Here is an 11,639-nt window from a genome sequence, read left to right as displayed (position 1 = left end):
CAGCAGTATTTAAATGAGGGTTTTGCGTGTCTGAATGGAGAGTTTGGACGAGCAGAAAGCTGCAAGCGCAAAATGAAATGTGATCAGGTTCTAGTGGAAAAGGTTAACAAATATACTGAGTTATAAATATATATATATATATATTACCAGAAAAACCGACATATGGGAGAGTATTTGTGACGAAGTCAGTTCTGTTAGTAAAATCAAAAATATTCCACTCCAAAATTATAACACAGGTGGAAAAACTCCGTGCGTATTCTGTCATTGTGCCTCCGTCTCCTCCTCTCCACAGTAACAGAAGTCATCTGTGCGCAGCAGGGACGTGCACATTATTATAGAGGGGCAGGGGCTCAAAGTTAGAAAAGGGCAGCATGTGTGCGCAGGGCCTGCAACACATTTTTTGGCATTGTGCTGCAGGCATAATCAACATGAATCAAGTTTAAATACAGATGGTAATATTTCAAACACAGATAACCTACAGATTATTTCTCCAGAATGCTTTCTATATTATATTATTATTATTATTATAATTATTATTTTGTTAGCCCACACAGTAGTAGCAAAGTCACAATAAACTTTATATCTAAACCTCGGACCTGTACTTCAGACCTGTAGTGAGGGAAATATGATCCACCGTAAACACGTATTACAAGAAAATGGGTACGGTAGAATACCATGGAGATTTTGTAGCGCTGTTTTTTTTTTACATCCCTAACAGGAATTTATTAATGTTATTTAAATAAATAAATAAAAAAAAACACACACACACACAGAGGGCACTTTTTAATACGAGGCAAAAAGGGCAGGGGCTCAAGCACCCCTGGGCCCTATGTGTGCACGTGCCTGGTGCGCAGTGATCAGCTGGTTAATACCTGCACTTCAAAGGTATCATTTATAGACACAGTTAGCGTCAGTAAAATTACCTTCAGTTTTGGTAAATCACAATGCGCGTGCTAAATAACATATTTGCATTTTCTCCTCCCTGTATTTTGCACGCTGGGGTTGAAACGCCCCATATTACATATTCATTATGGCAAACGTACTAAATGCTTGCACATTTTTTGCGGGTGATGTCAAGTTTGCACACGTTTTTACCCACGCAAACCTTTAGTAAATCAGGCCCATTGTGTTTCAGTCATTGACTGTCTCCAGTCTGTGATCCCAGCAGACACCTATATATCCCCTGGGGATTCTATACCAGACCTTAACTTAAAACTGGACTTTTGTCTTCGGCCTGTTTTTCGGTGAGTGATACACCTGCTCATCTGGACTGAAGTCAGGTAAATGACAATGCCACTTGAGAACATCCCACTCCTGGGTCATGAAAGTATCCAAGCTGCTTTTTTTGTATATTTAGGATCGTCCTCCTTCTACATTGTCCTAGATTTGGCATATGACCTAAAAATTTGCTTCAGTGTTCATCCAGTATGGATGTGAACACAATAATCTTAAAACCAATACTTAAAACTAAATCAGCAATTTTGTTTCAGTCATTGTTTCACTTCAAATAAAATATACTGGACAAAACAACCTAAATGAGTCACTATCTAAATGATGAACTCTCTCCTTACCAGCTGCTAGTTTCCCTCTGGCTGTTTCCAGGTTATCCTGGTGTAGTCATAGGGTGAGTTTAGTCATCAGCCTACCAAATAGGGACATATGACATTTATTATATTATTTAGAACATTACTTTATAGTCTGGATGCACAAACACATTGCTTGTATAGCAACTGAAAAATGTATTTCAATGAAAATCTTTGAGACTATTACTTAAGTAATTTACTTTATTAAGTACTTCTTCCACCACAGGCAAACGCACCTGTTGTGTGAGGAATGTGACATGGCTCAAACAGAAGCCTTCAACCAAGGCTACTGAGGCACATTTATTAGGGTGAGGAAGGGATTTTCACTAACTGATGAAATACAGATGGTGTCTCCATGGAGTGCACGCCTGTGTGCACAGAAGCGCATGCACGTTTGTATATAAAAAGCATCAGCTTAATGCTTTTCTGGTCATTTGAAGGCACAGGCTGAAAGCAGCAATACACCATGTGAACAGTGGATACAAGGATTATGTTGGACTTCACTGTGGAATTCATAACACCTGTAAACAACCTTCAAGGAAACTTGTACAATCAAACATCTCTCATCTTCTCTGCTCTCCATCTACAGTGATGGCTGAATGGACCTGGGTGGCTTACACAACACTAGAGGTGCTGATTGCTGTGGCTTGTTGCCTTGGCAATACGTTGGTGGTGTGTGCAGTGTGTGTTGGCATCCGGGATTCCCTTCGGGAGCCAACGTTCTGCTTCCTGGTTTCCTTGGCAGTGGCAGACTTCCTGGTGGGTGTGGCCGCAGTGCCCCTGGCTGTACTGTTGGATGGCTGGGTGAATATGACATCTGATCTGTGCCTGCTTCTCAGCTGTGTGGTGCTCGTGCTGACGCAGGCCTCTGTGCTGTCCCTGCTCGCTATTGCTGTTGACCGATACCTTCGGTTACACACGCCGCACAGGTGAGCTATGCACTCTGAAACACTGGTTTACAGGAAGAAAAGCTATATACGACACATCCTCACTTTTGTTTTCTTTCTTTCTCTTTAATTATTCACCCTCAGATACAAAGCAGTGGCCACACAGCAGCGTACATGTTTGGCTGTGTCTGTGTGCTGGATACTCTCCTGTCTGCTGGGGTTCACCCCTATGTTTGGCTGGCACAACTACTCCACTCTAGCATCTGATTCCACAAATACATCTTCCTCTTCCTTCATCTCTCCACCCTGCACCTTCCTCTCTGTTATCTCGCTTCCTTTCATGGTGTACTTCAACTTCCTGGGATGTGTCATGGCGCCCCTGCTGGTCATGACCTTCCTCTACATTCGAATCTTCTGGAGCCTGCAGAGCCGTTTGAAGGACAGCAGTCCTCAAGCCCAAGCCTCTTTGCTCAGAGAGAGGAGGCTGGCCTGCTCCCTGGCTCTGGTCCTCATTTTGTTTGCTGGCTGCTGGATTCCTCTGCATCTGATGAACTGTCTGCTGCTGTTTCATGGTCCTAAAGCTGTCACACAGGGGACACTATATACAGGCAGGTGGCAGTAGCTTTTCCATTCCTTACACATTCTGCAGTTGGTTGTTTTCATGTTTTTATTTGCATAGTTCCTCCATTATTTGGATATTAATGTAATTATGTCATTTCAGTCACAGTGAATATAAGTCTGAGAGTAACAATTGTAATTTTCCAGGTATTCTCCTGTCTCATGCCAACTCAGCTGTCAACCCTGTAGTTTATGCTTACCGCATCCCAAAGATCCAACAGGCCTACAGCCAAACATGGAGTCGCCTGATGAGGCTAAACTGTTGCCATGGGGACAAGCGAGTTCGCCGATCAATAACAGGCCACAAATCATACAGAGACGACACAGATGTGGATCAGGAGGGAAGGCTACATCCTAACACCATAAAACAAAAATCCACAGTGATGTTTTAAGTGAAGTATGTTTGAGATTTGAGTTTATGGGAATTTGTGTCAAATGGTTTACACACTCTCACAATCAAACAGTCATTTAATGCTTTATTACATACAGTATAATCATATAGGCTGAGGAAATGCAGGCACTACGGTGAGTGTTTGAATGTGTAGTGTTTGGTCTGATATAAAACCTGCACACTCTAGGTGTGCCATGGCATATGACTGACTTCCCCATCTGCAAACTTTATTCTAGTCAAAGCTATCTCATGTGTCTCCACTAGAGGGGTCTCTATACTAATAAACTCAAGACTCTGTTGCACACAAACCATGAAGCCATCACACAATCACACTTGGCAACAAGCTATTTCAATATCTCAATATCTTGGACAACTGATTTGAAGCAAGTACAACTTTATTGACATGTACATATTTTTAGGTTAGTCATGTGACAGGTTCAATCAGTCAAACATTAATCCTTTCCAGCACATATACCATACCTGCTCCTTTTTTGTGAAATGGAAGAATAAAGGTGGTATTTAGATGTGACAGTGTGTTGAATATTCACGTGTTCAGTGAGCCCCTCAGGGAAGGCAATAGACTGTATAGTTATCACCTGAGCAGGGTGCAATCCCACCCACCAAACTATACAACCTACTACCTCACCCTGACAGAGCCCAAATTAAATACACCCCACATAATTAACCTGTTCTAGCAGAAACACTGCTTGTCACAGCTCATTGTGTTGATTGCTGCAAGCATATGTTTTGACTGGATGGCATGATTGCCCATCTGCAGATGACAGTCGGTGAGTGGCTGACTCAGCTGTCTCCTTGGGAAAGACAGTAGATTGTATAGTTATCTCAAAAAGAGGTTACAAAACCCCACAACTATTCAATCTACTACCTCAGCCCCAAGGACAGCATCCACGTTGCTTCAGCATCAAAGATCCACAAAGGTTATACTCCTGCAATGGTACAAAGAAGAAAAGACAGAGAGGGTTATCTTAATTAACTAGTATTGTCTGTAAAAATACATGCAAGATAAAACTGGATAGGGTGTGTAGAATTGCCATTTTTGAAGTGAAATTTCAATCCTTGCAGAAAGGAGGGTAATCAAATTTTTTGTTTTATTCCTGTGTTTTTGGAAATAGATAAAAATCAGGACGTATTGCTTGTGCTTAATGACAACAAGTCTTCAACTGCCAAGATTTTGAAAAACATTTATCACTCCTTAACAAGAGAAGAGCCTCAGAGATTTTGCATATTGGCATCATCTTCACCGATCACCCAAGCTTTTTTGTTGCAGTGCTAAATGTCTTTGAGATTTCTGTTCCATTAAAATAATTCAAGGACAAATAATTTAACCATGAGCAGACATCGAGAAGTGAGAGCACTAATGTGTGAAAGCCCAACAAACAACTCACTGGCTTCCTGAGACTCTGGCATGTGATCGAAAGAGAAAAAAAAGCTGCTCGACTCTGTGCCAGGAATTCATTTCCGTTTTTGCCAAAAACTGAGCTCATTCCAGTGGGCTATCCCTGTGTAGGCTGGCTGCTGCTTCTCAGACGGAGGTACACACACAGATGCCTGCAAATATGGCTGCCACCAGCTGCCTCTGATTGAATACAAGGCTGGGATTCTGCCCCCCAAAACAAAACAAGGAAACACAAAATGGCGTCTTACACATCGGCCATTTTAGGTCTGCTTAAAAACATTGTACGGTCTACCTTTCAGGGGGGTTTGCTGTCTCTTGATGAAGGAAGAGCGGCTGTTCTGTCGAGAGTGATGGAGAATCAATCTTGTGCCAAGCTCCAAGACGATGCCAACAGACCCAGACAGCACACTATCACAGGTACTGAGTGAGGACAATCTCAAACATTACTTATCAGACAGCTGGGAAAGCTCACAGAGAAATTGTCCCTATGATTTTATTGATACCAGTTTTTTTGGTTTGATCAAAAATCTTAACTAAGGAACTCTCACTGTACACGCAGATTCAACTTTTAGTTATTTCACTAAGAAACCTCTTTTGTACCTTGCTAAACTCTTGCGGTATAAAGGTCGTAATGTGCCAGCAGGTTAACATAGCAGCAACTGAAGGGTTAATAAGTGCCAGACTAATGCCAGACCTGGGCCTCAGATAGACAGAGAAGGGGTTAGGAGGTATGCCACTTGCATAAATTAGCATACAGCTCCAACCCCAGAGACTTGGTCCAGACCAGCCCATAGTTAGCATGCAGTAGACCCTGCTAGTCTGATTACAGAAGACCAGACAGACAGTAGGGGGTGGGGGTTTATTGGCATTATGCCCAACTCTGCCACCATGCCAGTGACAGATCTACAAGCTCTGTTTAGTTGCCAAGAATGGTCCCCTGACTGGCGCTGTATTTGAGAGGAGCAGAGTAATAGTGATATAACATATTGTACTGTGGGGAAATGGGTCAAATTAATGAAGATTTAACAGGACATCTGAGCATGGCTTCGAATGAAAACATTAAATACTTGTGGGGAATTCTGTGCTTCTGGGTTAATTGTAAAAATTGGTGTCCCATTCCGTGAACAACTCCAGACTGTTTTGGAAACACTGAGGCCAAACTCGGTCAGTCATGTGAGCTCTATTGGGCACTGTTGTCTGTGATAGTGGACTTTGTCTGTGGCACAAAAAAGGGGCACGCATGGCTCCTCCAGGGCAAATCATTTTCTCTGTCAACAGCTCAAAAATAAAAGTGCCACAAGTCAGTAGGGCAGTTGAGGGGATCCTGAAGAAAAGACGAGAAAAGGAAGAAATGTGGCCCATTGAGTTAATCTCATCTTTCTATCAGACAGTCTGTCTGTACATCTGTCACAGCAGAATTATGGCTCAACGGTAGTAAATTCACATTAGCGCTATTCTGTGTAAGCCAGGAAAACACAGACCTTGTCCTCATTTGCCCTCTGATAACGCTACTCTGCTATGACCAACCAAAATGTGTTTTTCTATAACCGCCACCGTCAAGTATGAAGGCCTTTCAAGAATTAAAAAAAAGACATTTTTAACATATACAAAACGCAAGTTGTTATGACCAAACTATTTACTTATTCAGCACTTTTGTAGATTAGATTGAATGACCGAAATCAAAACGGCTGCCAAATTAAATTACCACTCATTTATTATTAGCATTTTTACATCGATTTTACAAAATTTTGACATCAACCTAAATCTGCTGTGCTATCAAAAAACACATCAAAAAAATGATGAAATGAATGTGCCATTTTTCACGAATCAAAAAACATGCGAAAATTAAGATGAAAAACACTGTGGAAACAATAGGCCTTAGCTTCCTCTCACCCACTGTGAAAGGATGCATCGTTCATCGGATTTATTCCTCACCCAATGCAAACGACGTAAACACAAATTAATTAGCAAATCCCCAAACATACACAGAACGCTCAGTTGCCAACAAAACTCCTCGGAATTGGAGCAGATTTTCGCAGAAAGCAGAGGCCGGGAAATACCTATCGGACTGCCTGGTCCCTTGGTCCGCGAGACGGGATGAATGCTTGGCACAGACACAACGAAGGGGGCACCAGACGATTGGTAAAGGTTCTTGTGTGTTTCTCCCTCTCTCTCTCCCTCTCTGAGCTCTGTGCCAAGAATGGGCAGTGTCTGTGTACCAGGCAGAATTTCAATGAGGGAGGAAGGAGGTGGTGATGGTGGGCAAAGAGGAGGAGGGGTAGGGGAGCTGTAGTTGGCAGAGGAAGTATGCCACACAATAAATGAGAAGAATGAGGAATTCCTACAGCTAAAACGATCCAAACAGATGCGCCAGTCTTGTCTTACTGTTGTCCAGCTGTACTGCAGAGAGTCTGGGCATCTCACAGATACAAGAAAGTATGGTTGTCCTCTATAGAGCGCTATGGTGATTTTTAGTGTACCTGCTTTTCTATCTCCCCCATTCCCTAAGGAATGCCTTATTCCTACATTAAAGGACGAAGGACAGGCGCAATGAGTCTCCTCCATGCCCATTTGGCATGGTGCCTGCTCTGATGCTCTGTATATCCTCATTAATCAGCTGCAAACACACAGGACACATGCTCACAAGTAAGCATGCATATAGAAAGGCAGGTACTCAAACACAACCACACACTGGTAGACACAGCACAGTTGCCTAACCTGTACACATGGAAAAAGCTCAACCTATCTGATCCTGATTTACAAATTTGTTAATTAAATGGAAATACCTTCAGCCCTTTGCCATCAACTTCTTTTTTTTTGCAAGACACACAAATGTTTGACTCACAGGCATAAGAGCTTGGTAAACATGTCGGGCAACGTGTTTGATGAAAAGATAGTATGACCCAGATAAGGCAGGGATATAAAGGAGCCATTGTGTTGACAATCACAATGTCCAACAATCATTTCAAACATAGATACACAGGAAGACGTGCAGCTAAGTTCATTAATCAGTATTTCAAAGAGGTGGCAGGTCATTACACTTTTGTAAATCTCCAATTTTTTAGACTTACAAATAAGCATCTCAGGTTAACTTCTCATGACATTGCATTTTATTAATATATATCAATATATATGGGTGTATTACATCAAGAGAATTATTAACTAATAAAAATAAAAAGAGGACAATTTCTGAATTGCTCAGCTATACTATCCAATGTGAGCATGTTGATAAAAACCACCGATTTCTCTCCTCTTCTTCATCTACTCCCTCTATCCTCTCCCCTCTTTTCCTCCTGTGTATGCTTTTGCTAATATGCTGATGAGATGTGTGGTTACCATGGTTTCAAATGTTTCTGATAGCTCAGATTACTGGCCTGGCATGTACCTACTACACACCCACATGGTATAGCATTTACTGATGCTGCACATGCACATACAGAATATATGCACAAACACACTTTTAAAAGGTATGCCCTTTCAAAGAGGGTGTGTGTGCATATGTGCCTGTATGTACAGTATACAAAGAGTTTGTGTGCAAGAGTGCAAAGCAGTGTATGTCAGGACGAAACAGCTGCAGCTTCCTGCATGAGAAGAGAAACTTCCTGTTGCCTTGCTGCAAACTGTGGCCGGTCAGCCGAGATATCAGCCAATCAGCTATGTTGAGGCTGAATTCAGGAAGTTAGCCTGACTGCCTCTAGGAGAAAAACTCAGAAACATTATGAGGCAACACGATAAGTTCATCTGAGGATAAGAGAGGGGCGGGGAAAGAGCTCTCCCACCCCTACCTCTCTTTCTGTCTCTGTAACCCTTGTTCTCTCTCTTTTTTTTCCAGCTTCTTCTTTCTTAACATTTTCCTCTCATCACTGTCACATGTTTATATTCATAAAAAAGATATATTTTAGAAACTTTTTCATATCTTTAAATGTATTAATTTGCCTCTCAATGCCAAAGCTGAGCAATTTGAAGTGACAGAGGCTAATGCTGAGGAATTGGGAGTAGTAAGCCCACGAATTGTGAGGGGTATGTTGAAAGGGTCTGCCCATATTCTCTGTTTGTTAAACACGTGGCACGAAGGCGCCATCTTAACACCAATCCCTATTTAGATACAAGATACAATACTGACAATAAGCACTCTAGTTACATTCCTAATTTTACATACAAAATGCTGATATTTCATATCAGTGTTAAATGTCCTTTCTAAATGTAGATTCAACTATCTAATCGTTTGTTTGTAAATTAACATATCCTGTTTTGTCTAAAATAGGGAGTGCAACAATGATATTTTGCTTTGGTTGAGTGGCGTTTTCGTTTCTCACAATGAGACTTTAAACATAATACACAGTGTAATATGAAGAATTAGCTTATTTCCTTGCAGCTGCATAAGATACACATCAATCAGATAAATACAACGGTTTATTTTCACTCTTTTTTTGTCACACTAGTGATAGTAAACCAACAGCCTTGCTGATAAAGTGAAAAAAGACCACTAAAGGAAACAACTTTTGCGAAACAATCCGCCCTTTTCTTTACAGTGTTGTCTGTGTTTGACCTAACTCAGTTTCATTTCTGCCTGAGTTTCCTCTGAACCACAAATGATCATATACAGTAGCCTATGACCCAGTGTGTCATGACAAACATTACAGTTGCCACCTTTTCATAAACTGTCACACCTAAAGATCGCAGGAAGATAAAACTAGTGCACACACACATGCTCCTGTAAAACAACTGCCACATAGCTGAGTGTAAGAAAGTGCAAACAGTGTGCAAAGGGAATGAGAAACAAAGTAAATATTACCCTCATATTACTTATCATAACGGCTGATAAGAGACCTGCCAGGCGTCTTGATTGTCCTGTGGGTGCAACCCATCGACACTGGTCAGCTAAACTCATACTGACCTGAACACAACAACAGCTCTATGACTCGGTCAACCCTCTGAGGTCAGAAAGTAACCAAGGAGGCCTGTCCTTCCTCCTGCCAGTCTACAAAGAGACACCTGTTCAGTAAGGAGAGCCACAGAAAGACTGTTTACCACTCTGTCAGAGCCTGCTGTCCTGGAGCAGAGAGGAAGAAGAAGAGGGGGACAGGGAAGGAGAGAAAGAGATGAAGGAAGCAAAAGATAGAAGATGGTCAGCAGGGAGTCGTGGGGTCCCTCTGAGCTCTAGAAAAGTTTCTCCTGTTATGTCCATAGAGCCAAAATGGCGGCGAGCGGAGTGCGGCGTGGCAACTGACGACAAGAGACACGTTTGCAGTACGAAGACCATGATGAAGGACAGAGAACAGGACGAAAGGAAGTGCAGGAGAAAGATTATAGGGCAGTGAAATAGATGGGAAGAGGTGTCGCAGGATAAAAAAGAAAAATACCTGGAGCCTGTATGTGAGCGGCGGGCGGGCCGGAGGACTGGAGGAGAAGAGGGCCGTGATGGCGGGAAGAAGGGAAAAAAGAGGAGTAGAGCACACCCTCTGAGAGCTACACCCCCTTCACACAATCCCCTCCTACTGGCGTGAGTGCGTCTGTCCGTACACGGGGTGACAGAGGGACGTCTGCTCACACACAGTCCTATAACACACACACAAAACACAGAAGCCACAGTATCAAACACAGTGCACAACAAAAAAAAAAGCTCCAAATCAGACTTGCAACAGACTCACATTACTTTCAGTTGCGTATGACCAAAACGGAAACAACCACAGGAACACACAGACACAGGACAGTTCAAAACACAAACATACACATAATCAATTCGCCAGCCTTTGGATCGCCCTCTGCTCTGCCCTGTGCTGTGTTTGCCTCGGTCCGCCTGCCCACTTTGGCACTGCTGCCAAGAGGGAAGGAGAGAAAAAGGAGGGGGGGCGTAGAGACATAGAAAGAGGAAGGGAGGGACATGCTGTAGCGAGAGAGGGGGAACAGAAAGAGGAGGAGTCAGAGAAAAAGAGTTAAGAAAGAGTGAGAGAGAGAGAGAGAGAGAGAGAGAGAGAGAGAGAGAGAGAGAGAGAGAGATAGAGAGAGAGAGAAAAGAAAAAGACAGAGAAGACGTGTAAATTGTCGTGAGCAGACAACACTGTGACACAAAACAGTGGGACAGCAGCTGGGAGCACTCAGAGCATTTGTATGTTAATCATCTAACATTCAAAACACACCGCTCGACTTGTACGTTACTTATACTATCCTGCAGCAACAGACAGATGGCGAGAGAGACAAGCAAATCTCAACACTGCCGTATTGTTCCATCTTACCACATTTTGACAATCAGTAGATCAAAAAAGCCCAAACTGGCTTGAGATCCAAACTCTAAACTGATGGACATTTGTTATCAAGTTCTTTCGGCTGAAAAAGAAGTCCCAGGAGACTTACTGTCTTTTTCGACATCTTTATTCTGCCTGCTTTTCTCCGCGTCTCCCTCCATCCTTCCCTCAATTCATCCTCTCCCTCCATCGGGGATAATATCAGCCCTCCTCAGTGGGAGGGGTTTGAGGGAGTTCAGCTAAATGAATCAATGAGCGAGGAGGGTGGATATTTCAGAGAATGTCACTTTTTTTTCCCGCCGTTGGCATCTTTCCCAGGTTTCCCTTTGCTTTCTCACACCAATGCAGATCTTGGATCAGCGAGCAGTCGCCTCTAGATGACTTCAATCATTAGGAGAGAAAACATAAATCCATCTGTTCATAAATGGCCGACCTTGTCTATAGCCTGACTGCAGACCAATCAGTGGCGTTTAAGCGGGTATCCCAAGCTGAGCCAAC

At 42.7% G+C, this 11,639-nt stretch overlaps 1 protein-coding gene across 1 annotated transcript; it reads left to right on the top strand.

Annotated features, from left to right (window-relative positions):
• The first annotated feature begins 2,066 nt into the window (after positions 1-2,066).
• LOC128357889 (adenosine receptor A1-like) lies at positions 2,067-3,605 on the top strand. The gene is made up of 3 exons (XM_053318297.1): positions 2,067-2,512; positions 2,615-3,078; positions 3,236-3,605. The coding sequence occupies exons 1-3, from the start codon at positions 2,175-2,177 to the stop codon at positions 3,478-3,480; spliced, it is 1,047 nt and encodes a 348-aa protein (XP_053174272.1). The 5' UTR covers positions 2,067-2,174; the 3' UTR covers positions 3,481-3,605.
• Positions 3,606-11,639: the final 8,034 nt, after the last annotated feature.

Source organism: Scomber japonicus, chromosome 4 (assembly GCF_027409825.1).
Source record: "Scomber japonicus isolate fScoJap1 chromosome 4, fScoJap1.pri, whole genome shotgun sequence".
Lineage (NCBI taxonomy): Eukaryota > Metazoa > Chordata > Actinopteri > Scombriformes > Scombridae > Scomber > Scomber japonicus.
This window is presented reverse-complemented; position numbering and strand designations above follow the sequence as displayed.

Excerpts from the sequence above, each read along its gene's own strand:
- LOC128357889 (XM_053318297.1), top strand. The coding sequence starts at position 2,175 with ATGGCTGAATGGACCTGGGTGGCTTACACAACACTAGAGGTGCTGATT. Across the intron at positions 2,513-2,614 it reads CGGTTACACACGCCGCACAG|ATACAAAGCAGTGGCCACAC; the intron begins GTGAGCTATGCA and ends ATTCACCCTCAG. Across the intron at positions 3,079-3,235 it reads ACAGGGGACACTATATACAG|GTATTCTCCTGTCTCATGCC; the intron begins GCAGGTGGCAGT and ends GTAATTTTCCAG.